This window comes from Heptranchias perlo, chromosome 34, assembly GCF_035084215.1.
Source record: "Heptranchias perlo isolate sHepPer1 chromosome 34, sHepPer1.hap1, whole genome shotgun sequence".
Taxonomy (NCBI): domain Eukaryota; kingdom Metazoa; phylum Chordata; class Chondrichthyes; order Hexanchiformes; family Hexanchidae; genus Heptranchias; species Heptranchias perlo.
This window is the reverse complement of record NC_090358.1, coordinates 5,533,285-5,554,329: the sequence shown is the minus strand read 5'-3', so window position 1 is coordinate 5,554,329 and position 21,045 is coordinate 5,533,285. Positions and strand designations below refer to the sequence as shown.

Genomic DNA, 21,045 nt, shown 5'->3' with positions numbered 1-21,045 from the left:
TGGTGTAGAGGGAAGGGGGGGGGGTGTAGAGGGAAGGGGGGGGGTGTAGAGGGAAGGGGGGGGTGTTTAGAGGGAAGGGGGGGGTGTAGAGGGAAGGGGGGGTGTAGAGGGAAGGGGGGGGGGTGTAGAGGGAAGGGGGATGTCGAGGGAAGGGGGGGGTGTCGAGGGAAGGGGGGGGTGTAGAGAAATGGGGGGGGTGTAGAGAAATGGGGGGGGTGTAGAGAAATGGGGGGGGTGTAGAGAAATGGGGGGGGTGTAGAGAAATGGGGGGGGTGTAGAGAAATGGGGGGGTGTAGAGAAATGGGGGGGTGTAGAGAAATGGGGGGGGTGTAGAGAAATGGGGGGTGTAGAGAAATGGGGGGGGTGTAGAGAAATGGGGGGGGTGTAGAGAAATGGGGGGGGTGTAGAGAAATGGGGGGGGTGTAGAGAAATGGGGGGGGTGTAGAGAAATGGGGGGGGTGTAGAGAAATGGGGGGGGTGTAGGAGAAATGGGGGGGGTGTAGAGAAATGGGGGGGTGTAGAGAAATGGGGGGGTGTAGAGAAAAGGGGGGGTGTAGAGAAAAGGGGGGGTGTAGAGAAAAGGGGGGGGTATAGAGAAAAGGGGGGGTATAGAGAAAAGGGGGGGTATAGAGAAAAGGGGGGGTATAGAGAAAAGGGGGGGAAGGGGGGTGTAGGGAGAAAGGGGGAAGGGGGGGTGTCGAGAGAAAGGGGGAAGGGGGGGTGTAGAGAGAAAGGGGGGGTGTAGAGAGAAAGGGGGGTGTAGAGAGAAAGGGGGTGTAGAGAGAAAGGGGGGTGTAGAGAGAAAGGGGGGTGTAGAGAGAAAGGGGGGGTGTAGAGAGAAAGGGGGGTGTAGAGAGAAAGGGGGTGTAGAGAGAAAGGGGGGGAAGGGGGGGTGTAGAGAGAAAGGGGGGAAGGGGGGTGTAGAGAAAGAGTGGGCTACAGAATGCATTAGGAATATAGGTAACATATATACACCATAAAGATTTTGGATGGTTGAGAATAAGTAAAAGGCTGCAATTTAGCTTCAGTTTGCATGACTGAATAGAATCATAGAGCACAAAAGGGGGCCATTCAGCCCATCGCGCCTGTGCTGGCTCTTTGAAAGAGCTGTCCAACAGTCCCATTTTCCTTTCAAATGTATATCCAATTCCCTTTTCAAATATATATCCAATTCCACCACCCTTTTGAGGCAGTGCATTCCAAATCATAATAACTTAAGAGCATTAAAAAATGTCTCATCTCCCCATCTTTTGCCAATGACCTTAAATCTGTGGCCTTTGGTTTCCGACCCTCTTGCCAGTGGAAACAGTTTCTGTTATTTACTGTATCAAATCCTTCATGATTTTGAACTCCTCTATTAAACTTCCCCTTAACCTTCTCTGCTCCAAGGAGAACAATCCCAGCTTCTCTAGTCTCCCCATTTAACTGAAGTCCCTCATCCCTGGTATTATTCTAGTAAATCTCCTCTGCATCCTCTCCAAAGTCTTGACATCCTTCCTAACGTGTGGTGCCTAGAATTAGACAATACTCCAGCTGAGGCTGAACCAGTGATTTATAAAGGTTTACCATAACTTCTTTACTTTTTTACTCTCTGCCTCTATTTATAAAGCCATTGCTTTTTTAACAGCCTTCTCAACTTGTCCTGCCACCTTCAAAGATTTGTGCATCTGAACCCCCATAACATCCCTAAACTTCTAGATCAGCAACTGAATTTCTCAATTACGTTCTCAGCCTTCCAGATTTCAATGTTGCAGTTAATATAGAACATGCTAGCAATCAAGAATAAGTTAAAACTGCCCTTTTGTCACGGCAAGTCACTCAGCAGCCTTTTGTGAATACCATGGACCTGATGTGACATAATGCCGGTTAGCCATCACTGGCACAGAGACAGCTGGAAAACTGAATTAAAAGCCACAAAGAAATGATCCAATATAATTAAAAAGATAACAGATACTGTACCAGGGAGGGAGTTCAAGGCTGAAATCTGTTTTCAGGGTTCAGATGGTTATGAAATGCTGCAGCTTTGCTCTCCTGATTTAGGATATCATCCGAATCCTTTCATTAGATTACAACCTTGTATCTCACTATGAAGTATCCATTGTCTATATATTTCACTAGGGAAAAAAAGGTCACCATTCATGACAGGTTCTCTTCTAATATTTTATATTAGACAGAGAGCAACACACAGACTGAGCAGGCGAGAACAAGAGGGAAAGGAAAACTGAATGCTGGAGATCTGAAATAAAAACAAAAACTTCTGGAAATGCACAGCTGGACAGTCAACATCTGAAAGAGAAAGATTCTGAGAGAGATAAATAAAGGAGACAAAGGGCAGGGAAAGAGGAAAAAGCAATTCTAGATTGAGAACCTCTTTCCTGCATCAATAGTACGATCATATTCCTTTTTACCATAGGAGTATTTGTTTCAAGTGTGGAACACAGCAAAGGTTATGAGTGGTTAAGTAACTACAGTTGGAATTTTCTTATATTCATTGCAGTTAGTTATCACTTTTTTGAACAATGAAAATATCACTAATACATGAAATAAACGACCTGGTGTATACATCCGTATCGGTTTTCTTGGACAAGTGTTACTAGATTATATATAGTGACCAATTATAGGAAGTTGCTGTACAGCAACAAACATGCTGGAACCCAACTTTTAATGACCAGAGTTCAGAATTACATAATCCTCTGGAGGGTGCTTTATTTGCTTTTAGTTACCAAGATCAAGCAATTGCACACAAATTATGAAAACTGGGTTGAAGTAGTGGTTTAGAATTTTGACCTTTCCCTACTACTCACATTGACCTGGTATTGGCAAACATGGAAACTGGTTGCTAAATGAATCAGTAAAGGTTGTTTGAGACAATATTAGTCATTAGGATCTCTGACTTTATATGCCATTGCTGGGGAATTATTACATGGAAAACAAGTTGGAATAATGACAACTTCCGATTTGGTGACAAAGGGATGAACATTTCAACTTTGTTCAGATAGCACCAATGTGTATTTTCTGAGCATTCTTTTGTTTCAGTATTTAAATCATGCTCATAAACAGACATAGAAGCTACTTTTACATTGCACAAGACCTGCATGAATGCCACCAGCAACTAAAGCAGGCATTACACACAGGCAACTGTAATCCGAATATAAAACAACTAGGACATGTTAGGGCTGACTAAAAAAGGGCCTTCCCAGCAGCTAGTCTTACCAAGTCACACTAGTTGAAGATTTGGATTGCAACTGGCTGCACAAGACTCATGCTTAGGGAACTAGTGACAGTAGTATGGGTCTTACTTATTGTAAAAGCACTCAGAGACAGAATTCCATTTATATAGAGCCTTATAAGGTCTCAAAAATGTCGCACACAATATATTCTATTGAAGTAAAACTTGTAAAACAAGCACGGCAGCCCTTTTGTGCACAGCAAGGTCCCACAAAAAACAATGAGATGGACCAATTAATCTGTTTTCATGGTGTTGATTGAGAGAGTAATGTTGACCAGGACACCAGGAGAACTTCATGCTCCTCTTCAAATAGTGCCACAGGATCTTTAATGTCTACCTAATCAGACAGAATGACCCTCTGTTTAAAGTCTCATCTGAAGGATGGCACCTCTAACAAAGTAGCACACACTCAATACTACATTTGAATGCCAGTCTAAATTGCAACATAATAATAGGTGAAAATAGATGACATAAACTTAAAAATATATACTTTTGAAACACACTTTACATTGCCTTAATTCTGAGCCTGGAAGCTATTTCCCTTAATCAGAAGAATTAATTTCTCTGTCTGTTCATTTACACAGAGAGTTTGTCTTCAGTGCAAATGGGAAAATTGGATAATTTGTTGTTTAAATATTTAAAGAAGAAAAATTTTAAGCTTCAATAGCCTGGCAAACTGCCCAAATGTCTAAACAAACAGTAAAAACCCACTGTAAATAACATTTCTTTTAAACATCAGCTAAATGCACACTTCAATACTGCTTTACAAAGTCTTCTGCAAAATTACTGTAACTAACAAGCAGAAATTTATCAGCTTCAGCTAAAATCAATTGCTTAAATCAATTCTAACACTGCTAGTGTGTAAGAGGCCCACTGGCAATTTAGGTAAATTACACCATGTAAATGCTTTTGCCTTAATTGAACAGTTTTATCAAGTAGGCTCTGAATGCTGTCCACACAGCTTACACTGAATCTGTCTAAATCTAAGCGTAAACACATTCTATATCTGGATGGAAAGGTTTTGTTTAAACTGCAGTCACTTGGAATCTTCGTAACTTATGAAAGTGTTGCTAAAATTATTCCACACATGGGCAAAAGGGTACACTGATGGCATATGCCCAATGAAAATTCAGAAAAAATATAAATTGTCCCTAACATGATCATTACCTCAATTTAAATTAAAAAGTCTTAAAACTTTAGAGAAGTCAAAAATTTGAAGTATTCTTTCCCAATATTGTTGCGCTTTTGTTCCCGAATTATCATCCAAAGCTCCACCAGTGACAGCTCAGTGAATAAATACACTGCCTAGTGTAGTACTAAGCCAGAAACCCAGAACATATTCTGATCCAATGCCGAAAGCAATGTTGACTTAGCTTATCTCAGGCAGGACATGTGCTATAATTTACTTCTGTGTCCATGGGCTAGGGTGGAGCAAAAAAAATCATCCTGCTTTTGATTGCTATTCAGTGACCTCTGCTGGAAAGTGCATTAAGTGTGGATATCAGGTGAGGGCTGGTTGGCCCTCCATAGTCAAATAGTCTGTTGACAATCACTATCTAAGCCCAATGGGCAATATACCAGAAACGCATCACAGCATGATTGCACTTTCAGAAGAGTGGAGAAAATTGAGAAAACAAATATAATTAGTGCCCCCAAATCTGAAGACTTAAGCACATTGCAATAAATTATGGAAAAGTTACCAAAGATTATTATTGTTCAAAAGTTTGGATATACGAGTCTTGTGCTGAATACAAAACAAAACAAAGATAACACTACATGGCATTGTTCCCAGCACAGCTGTCACGTTAGAGGAAAACACTCCTGAAACTTCTTAATAGCACTTCTGTGGGTCACGCCAGACGACCTCTGACACTTCAACCTTGCTGTCCAGTGTTTGTATTGATTGTACAAAGTTGCTTCAGAGTCAGAACAGTTCCTATGATGGGGAAGCAGTCAGTGGGAACAAAATACACACAGTAAATTGCTGATAAGTGAATCAAAGATATAAATCGATTAAAGACAGAAACAATGGCCTAACTGCTCCAGTGATGTGCTGGATTTCAATTTAAAGACCCTAGGTTCAAAATTCCATCATCAAAATATAAAAATGCAATCCTTGTTAGAGCAAACTATTTTAGGCTCAGTTCAGTTTTACCCTCTTTAATTTGAAATGGACAAAACCGTTGGGAAAATAAATGTCTTAGCTCAGTACTCAATTCACAGCAGTGGGACAATTGGGTTGGGAAGGCTCATTGGCATTCCTTTTTGTGAATGTGGGAAATAATATAATTTTTTTGCAACATAAAAAACAAAGCTGAGGGCCAGAATGCTGTTTTCTGTTGTAATGCTGTACTATCCCGTTGCTATTTGACTGCAGTAATAATACTCAAAATTTAACTCCATCCATCTTCCTTTCCTCCTACAATCTACAGGCTTTGAAAACCCAACATTGCACCAATTACTATCTTGTCTTTATTCTTTTCAACCTTGCTGTTTTGGACCCAGCATGGTCGTTTAGGCTTCTCAGACAGACATGAAATGCTCTCTATGCCATCATCAACAACGTGCACATTTATATAGTACCCTTAACATAGAAGTCCCAAAGCACTTCAGAGGTGTGATCAAAAAAAGGATGCAGAGCCAAAGGAGGTGATATTATGAAGGATGACCAAAAGTTTAGTCAAAGTGGTGGGTTTTAAGGAGGGTCTTAAAAAGGAGGAGAGAAGAAGAGGTGGGGGAGTTTAGGGAAGGAATTACACAGCATGGGGTCCAGGCAGTTGAACGCAAGCTGTCAATGGTGGTGCGAAGGAGGGTATGCGGAACAGCCAGAGTCAGAGGATTCGGAGGGATTGTAGAAGGGTATAGAGATACGGAGGAGCAAGGCCATGAAGTAATTTAAACATGAGGTTGAGAATTTTAAATGAGGGGGCCAGGAGCCAATACAGGTCAGTGGAGACAGGGGTGATGGAGAAGTGGGTTGTTGTGTGGGATAGGATATGGACAGCAGAGCTTTGGATGAGCCAAAGTTTACGGAGTGTGGAGGCCAGGCAAGAAGGCTTTGGAATAGTCGAGTCCGGAGGTGTCAAAGGCATGGACGAAGGTCTTCCGAATGTTCAGCTGGAGGAGAATTGTGGCTCATCCAAGACTGTACGTTAGATAAGCAGTCTGGCAACAGAGCAGAATGAAATTGATGAGTTAGCATTGAATTCAGGATAGACAGTATGGGATACAGTAATGCTGTGCAGCCAATGCCACATTGATGCTCCCAATGCTTCTTGTGGAGTTTGAGACTAAGGTCTTTCCTGCATAAGTCCCATGCAATGCCGAATTCTTGATGGCATAAATAGTTGAAATGTGTTTATAAATAATAGTCATTATCTTGTATAAAAATCTCAGTTCTTTAGCATTAACTCCACTGTGTTACTATTTCCAGAAGTGACTTTGGAGGAAAGTAGTGCATTGGATGAATCTCACAATGGAGATCCTTGCCTGACACTATACCATCATTATGCCATCAAGAATTTAATACACAATGAATTCACCCAGTCTAAAATACAAGATGACTGAAGAAAAAGGTAACTAAAATCATGAGAGTGACATAAAAACTGAGAATGCTGGAAATACACAGGTTAGTCAGCATCTGAGAGAGAAGAATGTTATCTCGGATGGGAGAATTCATCTTCAGATAAAGATTCCACCTGAAACATTAATTTATCCTTGACTTGCAGATGCTGACTGATCTGCTGTGCATTTCCAACATATGCCATTTCAAACTCATTCTTTTTTGAATACCTAAAACTGTCAGATTCTTTAACATCCACAGTCTTCCCTTGCTCTTACAATCTAAAGACTGTTGAAACCAAAGCTTAGCATCACCGAACCACTTCATGATTTAGCTTGATTTTTTTCCTATATTTCCCAACAGTGGCAGTGGCTTCCATTCCAGGCCTTTTCAAATAAAAAAATACAAAATAACTGATTAGATAATTACAGAATAGTTAGTAATGCAATTGAAATGTATGTTGTTGATTATCTGTAAATTCTATATCCAATGTGTATTGCATAAGAACATAAGAAATAGGAGCAGGAGTAGGCCATACGGCCCCTCGAGCCTACCCAGCCATTAAATAAGATCATGGCTGATCTTTCACCTCAACTCCCCTTTCCCGCCCGATCCCCATATCTCTTGATTCCCCTAGAGTCCAAAAATCTATCCATCTCAGCCTTGAATATATTCAATGACTCAGTATCTACAGCCCTCTGGGGTAGAGAATTCCAAAGACTCATAACCCTCTGAGTGAAGAAATGCCTTACTTCAGTCTTGAATGGCCGACCCCTTATCCTGCAACTATGCCCCCTAGTTCTAGACTCTCTAGCCAAGGGAAACAATCTCTCAGCATCTACCCTATCAAGCTCCCTCATAATCTTATATGTTTCAATGAGATCACCTCTCATTCTTCTGAACTCCAGAGTAGAGGCCCATTCTACTCAATCTCTCTTCACAGGTCAACCCTCTCATCCCAGGAATTAATCCCTTCGTTGCACCGCCTCTAAGGCAAGTGTATCCTTCCTTAGATAAGGAGAGCAAAACTGTACACACTACTCCAGGTGAGGTCTCACTAAAGCCCTGTACAACTGTAGTAAGACTTCCTTACTCTTGTACTCTTGCAATAAAGGCCGACATGCCATTTGCTGTACCTGCATGCTAACTTTTTGTGTTTCTTGTACGGGGACACCCAAGTCTCTCTCAACACCAACATTTAATAGTTTCTCACCATTTAAAAAATATTCTATTTCTCTATTCTTCCTACCAAAGTGAATAACCTCACATTTCCCCACATTATACTCCATCTGCCACCTTCTAGCCCACTCACTTAATCTGTCTATATCCCTTTGCAGACTCTTTGGGGGTGATTTTAACCCCCAAGAATGGGTGGGTTAGGTATGGGTGGGAGTTGAAAATAGTTGTTTTTGTGGGTCGCAATCGCAAAATTTTTGGACATTGCATTCCCAGTGGAAAGTCTGTGCTTTTGCTGCCCACGTTAAACCCAGAAGTGAAGCCGGGTCGTGGCTGCGACCCAAAAAAAAAAACTATTTTCAGCTCCCACCCGTCCCCAAAACACCCGTTCTTGGGCGTTAAAATCACCCCCTCTTTGTGTCCTCCTCACAGCTTACTTTCCCACCTAGCTTTGTATCGTCAGCAAACTTGGACACATTACACTCTGTCCCTTCATCTAAGTCATTAATATAGATTGTATGTAGCTGAGGCCCCAGCATCGATCCTTGCGGCACCCCACAAGTTACAGCCTGCCAACCTGAGAATGATCCATTTATCCCTACTCTCGGTTTTCTGTCCTTCAATCAATCCTCTATCCGCGCTAATATATTACCCCCAACCCCATGAGCCCTTAATCTTATGTAACAACCTTTTGCATGGCACCTTATCAAACGCGTTTTGAAAATCCAAACATACTACATCTACTGGTTCCCCTTTATCTACCCTGCTAGTTACATCCTCAAAAAACTCCAATAAATTTATCAAATGATTTCCTTTTCGTAAAACCATGTTGACTCTGCTTAATCATATTATGATTTTCTAAGTGCCCTGTTATCACTTCCTTAATAACAGATTCAGTATTTTCCCAATGACCGATGTCAGGCTAACTGGCCTGTAGTTCCCTGTTTTCTCTCTCTCTCCCTTCTTGAATAGTGCGGTAACATTTGCTACCTTCCAGAATCTAGGGAATTTTGGAAGATCATAACCAATGCATCCACTATCTCTGCAGCCACCTCTTTTAGAACCCATGGATGTAGGCCATCAGATTCAGGGGATTTGTCGGCTTTTAGTCCCATTAGTTTGTCCAGTACTTTTTCTCTAGTGATATTAATTGTTTTAAGTTCCTCACTCTCATTTACCCCTTGGTTCCCCACTATTTTTGGTATGCTTTTTGTGTCTTCCACTATGAAGACAGATACAAAATATTTGTTTAACGCATCTGCGATTTCCTGATTCCCCATTATAATTTCTCCTGTCTCAGCCTCGAAGGGACCAACGTTTACTTTTGCTACTCTCTTCCTTTTTACATCCTTGTAGACGCTCTTAAAATCTGTTTTTATATTTCTTGCTAGTTTACTTTCATATTCTATTTTCTCCCTTTTTATCAATTTTTTGGGCCTCCTTTGTTGGTTTCTAAAACTCTCCCAATCCCCTGGCTTATTTCTCTTCTTGGCAACATTATAGGCCTCTTCTTTCAATCTAATACTCTCCTTAACTTCTTTAGTTAGCCGCGGGTGGATCACTTTTCCCATGGAGTTTTTATTTCTCAATGGAATGTATATTACAATCATTTAAAAAAATTTGTTCATGGGATGGGGGCGTCGCTGGTGAGGCCAGCATTTATTGCCCATCCCTAATTGCCCTTGAGAAGGTGGTGGTGAGCCGCCTTCTTGAACCGCTGCAATCCATGTGGTGAAGGTTCTCCCACAGTGCTGTTAGGAAGGGAGTTCCAGGATTTTGACCCAGCGACGATGAAGGAACGGCGATATATTTCCAAGTTGGGATGGTGTGTGACTTGGGAGGGGAACGTGCAGGTGGTGTTGTTCCCATGTGCCTGCTGCTCTTGTCCTGGTAGAGGTCGCAGGTCTGGGAGGTGCTGTCGAAGAAGCATTGGCGAGTTGCTGCAGTGCATCCTGTGGATGGTACACACTGCAGCCACTGTGCGCCGGTGGTGAAGGGAGTGAATGTTTAGGGTGGTGGATGGGGTGCCAATCAAGCAGGCTGCTTTGTCCTGGATGGTGTCGAGCTTCTTGAGTGTTGTTGGAGCTGCACTCATCCAGGCAAGTGGAGAGTATTCCATCACACTCCTGACTTGTGCCTTGTAGATGGTGGAAAGGCTTTGGGGAGTCAGGAGGTGAGTCACTTGCCGCAGAATACCCAGCTTCTGACCTGCTCTTGCAGCCACAGTATTTATGTGGCTGATCCAGTTAAGTTTCTGGTCAGTGGTGACCCCCAGGATGTTGATGGTGAGGGATTCAGCGATGGTAATGCCACTGAATGTCAAGGGGAGGTGGTTAGACTCTCTCTTGTTGGAGATGGTCATTGCCTGGCACTTGTCTGGTGCGAATGTTACTTGCCACTTATCAGCCCAAGCCTGGATGTTGTCCAGGTCTTGCTGCATGCGGGTATGGACTGCTTCATTATCTGAGGGGTTGCGAATGCAACTGAACACTGTGCAATCATCAGCGAACATCCCCATTTCTGACCTTATGTTGGAGGGAAGGTCATTGATGAAGCAGCTGAAGATGGTTGGGCCTAGGACACTGCCCTGAGGAACTCCTGCAGCAATGTCCTGGGGCTGAGATAATTGGCCTCCAACAACCACTACCATCTTCCTTTGCGCTAGATATGACTCCAGCCACTGGAGAGTTTTCCCCTGATTCCCATTGACTTCTATTTTACGAGGGCTCCTTGGTGCCACACTCGGTCAAATGCTGCCTTGGTGTCAAGGGCAGTCACTCTCACCTCACCTCTGGAATTCAGCTCTTGTGTCCATGTTTGGACCAAGGCTGCAATGAGATCTGGAACCGAGTGGTCCTGGCGGAACCCAAACTGAGCATCGGTAAGCAGGTTATTGGTGAGTAAGTGCCGCTTGATAGCACTGTCGACACCTTCCATCACTTTGCTGATGATTGAGTGTAGACTGATGGGGCGGTAATTGGCCGGATTGGATTTGTCCTGCTTTTTGTGACAGGACATACCTGGGCAATTTTCCACATTGTCGGGTAGATGCCAGTGTTGTAGCTGTACTGGAACAGTTTGGCTAGAGGCGCGGTTAGTTTTGGAGCAGAAGTCTTCAGCACTACAGTCGGGATGTTGTCGGGGCCCATAGCCTTTGCTGTATCCAGTGCACTCAGCCGTTTCTTGATATCACGTGGAGTGAATCGAATTGGCTGAAGACTGGCTTCTGTGATGGTGGGGATATCCGGAGGAGACGGAGATGGATCATCCACTCGGCACTTCTGGCTGAAGATGGTTGCAAACGTTTCAGCTTTGTCTTTTGCACTCACGTGCTGGACTCCACCACCATTGAGGATGGGGATCTTTACAGAGCCTCCTCCTCCCATTAGTTGTTTAATTGTCCACCGCCATTCACGACTGGATGTGACAGGACTGCAGAGCTTTGATCTGATCCGTTGGTTGTGGAATCGCTTAGCTCTGTCAATAGCATGTTGCTGCCGCTGTTTAGCATGCATGTAGTCCTGAGTTGTAGCTCCACCAGGTTGGCACCTCATTTTTAGGTACGCCTGGTGCTGCTCCTGGCATGCTCTTCTACACTCCTCATTGAACCAGGGTTGATCCCCTGGCTTGTTGGTAATGGTAGAGTAAGGAATATGCTGAGCTATGAGTTTACAGATTGTGCTGGAATACAATTCTGCTGCTGCTGATGGCCCATAGCGCCTCACGGATGCCCAGTTTTGAGCTGCTGGATCTGTTCTGAATCTATCCCATTTAGCATCTCGCAAATCTAGTGTTTTAAATAATCACTATGGACTCTAAATGCAGTACATGCTATATGTTATTTATATTCAATTAAAGTTGCATTTTGGACTTCACTATATGTATTTTTCAGACGTAATAATGAAAGTCTAAAATCTATCCCATAAGTTTTTCAGCTCCTCTGTAAATATAAATCCTTCTGAGCCTAACAACATGCCATATAAGAATTAATGACAATCTCACAGTCTTTGGTGGGGACCATTTACACCAGTGAAAATAGTACATATGTAAATTATCACTTCAAAGCACAAAGCGTTTCTGCAGCGAAACAGCAAGAAACAAGGCCATCTCCATGTAGAAGGGGGGAATGAATCGTCTCCGCACTGGTTGTGTGCTTCCTGGTAGTTGAGTGGAGGGAAAATAGCAAAATATAACCAGGAAATAAGAAGAAAGGACACTTGGGTGTGATATCGGCACATTGAGGAAAGAAGGGGAGAAAACCGTGGTGGGGGGTGTGAGAGTCGAAGTGGAAACAACAATAAATCCAAGATCATAATGAAAATCAGGCCTTAATTTTCATTCTCAAGAAATTTCAGGTATTTCAAACTTTTCCTGGTTATATTTTGGTACGGTTATGAAATTGCTTAATTTTCTCACACTTCACAGGGTCCACACATACAACTTGCTCCCAGGGCTTTGCCAGTATCCCTCTAGTCAGCCACCAGGAAGCACACAAGAACAGTGCAGAGATGATTCTTTCCCTCTTTCTACGTGGAGATGCCTTGTTTTTGCTCAACACCACTCCACTGCGGTGTGCTACGATAAAGAACAAAAACAACAAACCTGCTGTGTTTTAAGTGCACTGCTGCGTCAGCTCATTGTGCGTCACTCACTTCTCTTACACATTTTAAGGGGGAAAAAGGTATTGATGGATATTATAGGAAATATCATTTAAAAAAATTCCCCAACTGCATTATGCAGGCATTTACACAAAAAAAACCTTTCAGCTGCAACATGAATTTATTTGCATAACAACTCCTAATGTCTGGCAAGTACACATCATATTCAAGTGCGTAATTTACATTCAAAACAAGAAAGTGATTAAAACTACCGACCTGGTTATACTCAAGAGTGGAAAGTATTTGGAACACAAGATTATTAAGGAAGATACTAAATAGAGAATCAGATTACAGTGACTGTCCTTTTCTCCCCATCATACCCCTTGTTCTTTGTTCAAATAAATCTCTAAATGGGTACCTGGAGTAAGAAAAACTGAAAATATTACACACCAATCCCATTACCTACACAAAACAAAACAGATGTATCTCTGGCTGATGCAGTGAGGTTTTACTCACTAGCATATACGAGTTGAGATATTGCTGTAGTGGACAGATTGTAACTGTAATCAATTGAGTGAAAAGCTATTTGCGTAGCACAACAGGCATCTGGGAAGGCGATTACATAAAGTGTTGAGACAAGAATCTCAGTTTTAGGTAAATGTTTGGAAGTTATAGTCACCCAATAGTACACAAGCTTGCTTGTTTTGGAAGCCATAACTCCCCCCACCCCCCAAACAATTTATTTTAAAGTGCTTGGGAATTCGCAATTTGAGTCTGTGGCCTGTAATCCTGGTATGTGAGGAGTGTGCTCATTTTGCAATGAAAGAGAAACAACGAAGTAATTCAACCCATTGCCATAAAATTTAAGTGGTTGTAAAAAATAAATGGGACTTTTTTTTTAAAAAAGTTAGTGCAATCCAGAGTAGACAGTCTCCCTTTAAGCCAAGGTTAGTGCAAGCAGTGATCAATACCTCAATCTCAATAAACTATTTCAATAATAGTTGATTCAGGTGGAAACAGGAGTTGAAATTTCTGTTCAGCGACCTGTGTCACCTTGTCATGTTTGCTGAACACTGATAATACATCATAGCTGTAATGGAAATGACTAAGTGTAAAGTGTACACAGAAAGGCACCCACAGAATCGTTTTCATTCTTCAACATCAAATCAATATGATATGCATGCCTTCAGCCAAAACTGTGTGATGGATGCAGGGAAGACATTAAAAAACCCTTTACCAACATTTCTCACGCATTCCATGGTAATAGGTAGAGGCAGATACTCACTTGTACACTGTCCCTCCATTGCCATGACCGAGGATATCTCGATACTGAATGTCCTGTTCATTCATCTAAAAGGGAAGGTGGAAAAAAAAAGCTAGTAATGTCAGGCAAGCATATAGAAATGTCAAGGAAAAGTAACTCAAGGCCATAAACAACAAGCATCCAGGTCATTTCAAGTTCAGCAGCAAGTGGGGAAAGATCAATACAACATTTGCTGTTCAATTTATAAAAGACAATACCAAGGGACAAAGTGATGGAAAGTTTAATGACAATTTGTTTGCCTGGGTCATTTCATTAATGTTTGATAAAAGATGTCAAAACTGAATGATATAACATGGCTTAGGTAGGTCGGTGTGAGGAGGGGAATGGGGGGTGGAGAAGAAGGGAGGTGACTGGCATCACTCATACCCTGAGGGCAATACAAAGGCAAAAATGAGAACTCGGTATAAAATCATGCTATTCTGCCTCAAAACTGAAACAATTTAATTTAGCTGAGAATGGCTTCGGTCCTCATTACAAACAAGTAGGAATGCAGCCATCCTTCAAAGCGCACGTCAGTACTGTCAAAGTCTGTACCGTTCAATGCCAGTCACATAGAAACAAGAGACAGGTGCTGCAAAAGTGTTAATGTCGAAGACTTCACATTGTTGCAACTTGGTAAGAGAGTTAAGAAATAATCTCTATAGCAGTTTGACATGCAGTTTTTAAAAAAACACACACAATTCGTTAAAAGTTAACGTTTTTCCTCAACTTTATCCCCACATCTTTCTTCATCTCCAAACATCAAATAAACCTTTTCTAGTAGAGAAGGTGGGCAAAACTGGCTACTGCCACATACTCAGCCTACAAAGGATCCCATCTGAAGGGGGCAATTTCATCACAAAATTAATTTTTTAAAATCAGGTTGGAGAGTTGTCCATTGTTAGGGGTTACTACTATCTTCATAGAAAGACATGTTAAGGCTCAACACAAAGCAGTAACTTATCTTCTCTTTCAGATGGCTTCCCACTCTCCACGCACCCCCCCCCCACCCATAAACTTCAGCTCATCCAAAACTCTGCTGCCCGTATCCAATCCTGCACTAAGCCGCGCCATTGGCGGCTGTGCCTTCAGCAGGCTAGGCCCCATCCTCTGGAATTTCCTCCCTGAACCCCTGCCCCTTTTTTTACCACCCTCTGCTGCTTTAGGACCCTCCTTAAAACCCACCCCTTCGAATAAGCTTCTGGGTCATCCTCATAATACATCCTTTCTTGGCTCCATTTTCTTTCTTATGCCTCTGAAGTGCCTTGGGATGCTTTTTCTACATTAAAGGCTTTACATAAATGCAAGTTGTTGTTGTTGACTGGCTCTGTACTTCCAACACTTCGTTTTTATTTCAAATTTCTACCATTCATAATTCTGCTGTTATCACTGGGTGTTTGTTCTTTTTCTTTGTCACTGGTACATATTGCATATTGTATTTTTTGTGCATGTGACATAATTGGACTGTTGTCCATCAGTTCAATTCAGCTCAATCCCAACATCTAGCACTGTGAAGTCACTCTTAAAACAGATTTTCATGAGGTATTATTTGTTAGAGTTTGCAGTTACTCAATATTCATTCAATTGATTTACCACTGGGTTGTTTGAGCAGCCTGGCCCTGTGCTGTCATACAAGACAGACAATATTAGCAGCAAATTTCCACCATTCGTACCCACGCTCGTAAATACATAAACTCCCTACAATAGTGTTTTTTGAAGCTACTTGTAAAGCAACAACTTTTAATATGAGTTATTTGATGCTTGGCTACTCCTCCTTTCGACAGCAGTCAAATAATTCAGACAGATTCGATATACTGTGCACTGTAGGACTTTGGTAAAAATGTCTGAACTTTTCCTATGGTGTCCACTTCAACTGTGAAAAGCATCCAGCATTACAATTATAGATTCTGTCCTTCCAAACTTGGGTTATGCAGAGAGCATTTTGAGCTATAGTAAAGAACACTAGGGTAAAGTCGTGGTTGCTACAGGTCTGTCATTAGTGGTGGTAGCAATTCGAGGTGATTAAGTGGTCACAAAAAGCACATTGGGTCAAAATACGCAGTGGGTTAAGTGGGATTTTTCCGTATATTGGTAGCAATGTTCTAAATAAGCCTGGTGACAACACTGACAAATATAGACTAGAAGAGAATGTCAAGCTAATCAACTAAAAATTATTTCTACAGCAGTGACATCATAACTGTTACCACTCTTGTGTGATCAAAACACATAATGGACATGAGCCCAGCAAAAAAAAAAGATTAACTTCCCAAAGCACATAACAATTAAAACAATATATTATATGAAACAATAACAACAGATACCAGGCAGTTATTGCAAAACTTTAATCTAAAATTGAATCTCAAGACAATACTTACAAACTGTTCAAGCTCTGGTCTCTCAATTTAGGAGCATTATCTGAACTCTTTGATTAAATTACTGCCTTGCAATTACTCCCAGGTATTGGTTATTCTCTAAATAATCATCAACTATGACATAAAAACAGCAACAGATGAAGTAAAAGATGTGAGTTCTTAAGAATTTTTTTGAAATGCCAAATTTCAAAGTGAAAAATTTGTGCATAAAATATAAACATTTTGATACTTCAATTTAATTTTTTTAAAACTTAAATTTATTACTACTAGTTCTGTAAGTAACTGTTTAAACATTACATGGTTTGCCAACAATTGCTGCTAAGTCAATCTAATTTGTAAAAAAAAATTACACACAGCTTCAATGAATCTTCATTGGGATAAAAAATTCTTCCGGTTAAAACAACTACAGATATTTTATTCACTGCAGTAACCATTTCATCCAAGCATTAATGTGGGCAATTGAGGCTTAGCAAATGCCATTTTATACAGCGGCAAGCAATTCAAAAACACAACATGGTCAAATGCTTCTTATGAACTAGTGACACTTTATCAATGCTAGAATCAATGGTTGGCATTACCAGTGAGTGACAGATATGAAATAAATATTTATATCACATAACCTATGTCAATGAAACACAGTGGAAAGCTATTTTCAACCTGTCAATAGCTGATTTTCCCAATGACAAGCAGGAGGATCATAATTTTAACTTTTTTTAACACCTAATATGAAGTCAATATTGAACTGTCACTGGTAATTTTGTTAAACTACCAGGTAGCACATTTTTAATGCTTGGTTATATTATGTCCTGAATTGTACTGAATTGATTCTGTGGCAAACAAACAAGATTGGAGCACTGCCACTACTATCAAATGTCAAGGGGACATCCCTCCATTAGGCTACTCTGTTACAGGTGATATCAAGGGACAGGCGTAAAGAGCAAGCTGGTAATTGTCTGCTTGACACACTTGACTTGAACAACTTGATTCATGAAATGCCAAAAAGGCTTAGTCTGTTCCCTTCACAGAGAATGAATACGCATCCAAGATGATTAACTTTTTATCCTAAAAAGTGTGAAAGGGATGTGAACAGCAGTTAGAAAATCAATAAGCATCTTTCATTTGCAGTGACACAGATGTCTCAGTCAATACAACTTAATAAGCAAGTCTGATCACAATGGACAGATGCCCTCCTTCCTCAAAGGTCTCTTAAAAAGCTTCACCTCTCTCCGCCACCTTAAAAGCACCATTATAATCTATACTTTGACCAATTTAAATGCACAAGTCAAACTGACAGTAAGCTACGTGTAAACAATTATTAAATTGCAAGAGATATTTCCAATGCTCCTTCCTAGCTACTTGAATATTCCAATAGGTCAGCAAAGTATCACTACAGCTTAACCTGACCGCTTATGGTAGCCACCAACTGTAATGGACATTTTGGCTTTGGAATATACAGTCTAATAGTGGCTGCCTGGTAATTCACACAATGTAAAATTAGAGTGAAATTCAGGTTTTCTACATCTACACTTAAAAAAACTCTCTCTTATGACGTGTAACTGCCCAAAGTTCTGTGCCCTATCTGCTTTTGGATTGTCACAAACACGGCAGCCCTATGGCCACTTCACATTACGTTGAAGCATTCGATAACTAGCAACAGGCTGGTATCCAAACCAATAACTGCAACAAGAAGCAGATTACTGAAGTTTTAACTGAAGATCAGGTTAATATTAGACTAGATTGGGTGAACAGATTTTCACCTTTTTTATTTTCTTTTAAAATGAAATGTGCCAATCTTTGAACCATTTGAAAATACTGAAATCCCAATCAACTATAGAATGCTTTGAAAGCTGGGACAAACTGAGGCAAAGTGCTACAGATGATTATGTATTTTATTAACAATTTGTCATATCTGTACTTTACCTAAAGTTTAAATTTTATTGTACCTGTTCACAGTGCTAAATGAACAAGATTGGATAGGACAAAGATGTAACCAAAATCTATTTGTGCTTGGAAAGAAATTATTCATGGAAGAATGATGTATAACTTGCTCTTTTTTAACTAAATTTTCAAAGCCCCCTTTCCAAGTTTTAAAAATAGATATTAATTGTTTAAACAACAAAATAAGCATCATATAGTAAGTAAGCATCAAATGTTAGATGCAAAGAGTTTTGGAAACCTAAATCGGGGAGTCACTATTCAGCAGTTTGGTTCATCCTGGATTTTAAAAATTAATACAAATATCAGAATGGACAGAAATTAGTTAGCTATGTATATATGAGAGAACAATTCATGGCAAGGACCGTGGGTGGCAACATAATGTTGCAGTACTATGTAAAGTCACGCAATGCAACTTTGTGCAGTGCTTGATGCACACTCACCCAATTACACCACAGAATAGAGTGTCTGTGGCCAATTTTATTTGATTAAGATAGTGGACTCTTGCTGTTGTGAGGTGATAAAAAAAATTGAGTGTGTTGAATTCTTAATGCTGTAAAGGACTGTGAGCTTTAATTGAAACATCAATTTAATATCAAAAACTATCCTAATCTTTGTCAAAGACATCTATTGTTAAAGAGACACGTTCAGAATATATTAACACATATTAATTACATTTACAATGTCTAATTTTGGGTCAATAAAAATGTGAAGATAGAAATATACAATGTGTTCCAATTTTTATAAAATCCAACATCGAAACACACAAAAATTGCATTGCAAGAATGCACAGAGAATGCTTTAAAAAGCCTCTCACAGGTAAACATATAGCTTGTATATAAATTTATATATGTGTAAAACATAAAAAGAAACAATGATTTTTGAAGAATAATGACGAATAACCCAATGTATTTATTGACATGAAGAGGTGTTTCTGAAAGGCCAGTGGAGTATATCATGCAATTTTGCTGTAATACAATGCAGAACCTGACTGTGTACAGTACAGGAAGAAAACCATGACATTGTGTAATATCAATCACAATAATTAAACCAAAAAGAATACATCTGCACATCCATAACAGTATTCAAGAGTGTGTATTGCCACATTATTGTGCTAGTGACATTTTTAGTACAGAATTGATGCATTGTAGGATATGCACACCTTTAAAGCAGATTGCCATCTGATTACACTTTTTACAATGAAATTCCAACTGATTAACAAACTGTTTTGCACAACACCTGCGTAGTACGGCAAAGGTTTAAGCAGGAGCAAGTATAATTATCACAACAGCCCAGGTTAGAATTAACCAATTTCAATGTGTCTAACTTACAGGACTGCTTCTGACCACAAGTGCACTGTCAGGGACATTTTTGTAAAGTAACCATCAGGGGCACTGAATCTGTCTTTGGCAGGTAATTTCACTGTTGGCTCCAGAAGCAAAGTACTGCCACCATTTTGATTCTAGCCACACAGCATGAAGCTTTCAATGTGATTTCAACATTGCCGGTCTTCCATCACCATTTTGGAAAGTCCACAGCCAGCATGATCGAGTTGCAAATATGGCATTGTAATAATTGCGTATACATAAGGCCATGTAAGCAAACTGGATACGTGGATATAACTGTGCATGTTATTCTGGTGTTGTTGAATCCACCCCGGAATATAAACAGGGTAATTTCAGCACCAAAGGAATTGGGTCTTATTGAGGGACACAAGTGTATCTCCAGCTTTATAACAATGTTAGCTAATTACAGCATTAATTTCTATCTCACCATGATAGATTACATTACTCATCACTGCAATTAATCCAGTCCCACCTCAAAGTGAGTCAAGTAATCCACACATCACACCCATTATGCACAAGTGGATTTAGCATTAGCCAAATTCTGCAATACCAGGGGATTACGACATCGTACAAATTAACCGGCATCTCATTAAATAATCCTTAGCCAAACTCTTCCATGCAGCAAGAGGGCATTACGGAAAAGATAGCAAAATACTAAATCAGCAATCTGTGGTTCTGTAGAACAGCAAATTTATTATCCTAACAGAAAGAAGATTGTGTCAAAATTTTATGTACAAAAGCTTAACACATAATCGCAGCAATAAAGAAAGGAACCTTAATGTGCTCCCCAATAAATGGATCTTGTGTGCTAACAATTCAGTCTTCATTTTACGCATCATTCATTCACATCTTTGTCTTTCTCCAATTTATAATTTTTATTTACCATTCCTTAACTACAAATCTGCTTTTTGGCCTCTGCCAAAATCACTCTACAATCATTCACTGTATTGTGCACAAAAGCAACCCAGGTCAACAAACCTTTCCATTTTCCATCACTCATACTGGTGGGATGAAGCTTTCCTCTACTTAGTGCGTCCTCACCAACCTAGCAGACTCTGGGAACTTTCAGGAAATGTGTGGGCACTAACATATGTCCTGCCATTCTATGACACACCACGTTGATGTGACAACTAGATGTGCCAAGCATCTTCAAACTAGGGACCTTCTATTCAATATTCAGATTATACATTTTACCTATTACAATAGTACAAGCAATAGGTTCCCACTTCCTAATCTCTTATTTCGCTGACCATAAGTATCATAGTATGTTACAGCACATCGTGACTGTGCTGGCTCTCTGAAAGAGCTATCCAATTAACCCCACTCTTCTGCTCTTTCCCCATAGCCCTGTAAATTTTTTCCCTTCAAGTATTTATCCAATTCCCTTTTGAAAGTTATTACTGAATCTGCTTCCACCACCCTTTCAGGCAGTCCATTCCAGATCATAACTCTCTGCGTAAAACAATGTTTCCTCATGTCGTCTCTGGTTCAGTTGCCAATCACCGTAAATCTGTGTCCTCTGGT

At 40.5% G+C, this 21,045-nt stretch overlaps 1 protein-coding gene across 7 annotated transcripts in view; it reads right to left on the bottom strand.

Moving 5' to 3' along the window:
- Nucleotides 1-21,045, bottom strand: part of map2k5 (mitogen-activated protein kinase kinase 5) — a 241,979-nt gene that overhangs the window by 142,954 nt on the left and 77,980 nt on the right. For all 7 annotated transcript variants that reach the window (XM_067971342.1, XM_067971343.1, XM_067971344.1 and 4 more), the window contains one exon: nt 13,851-13,915. In XM_067971342.1, the coding sequence (XP_067827443.1) occupies nt 13,851-13,915 (65 nt within the window). The remainder of the gene's footprint in view (nt 1-13,850; nt 13,916-21,045) is intronic.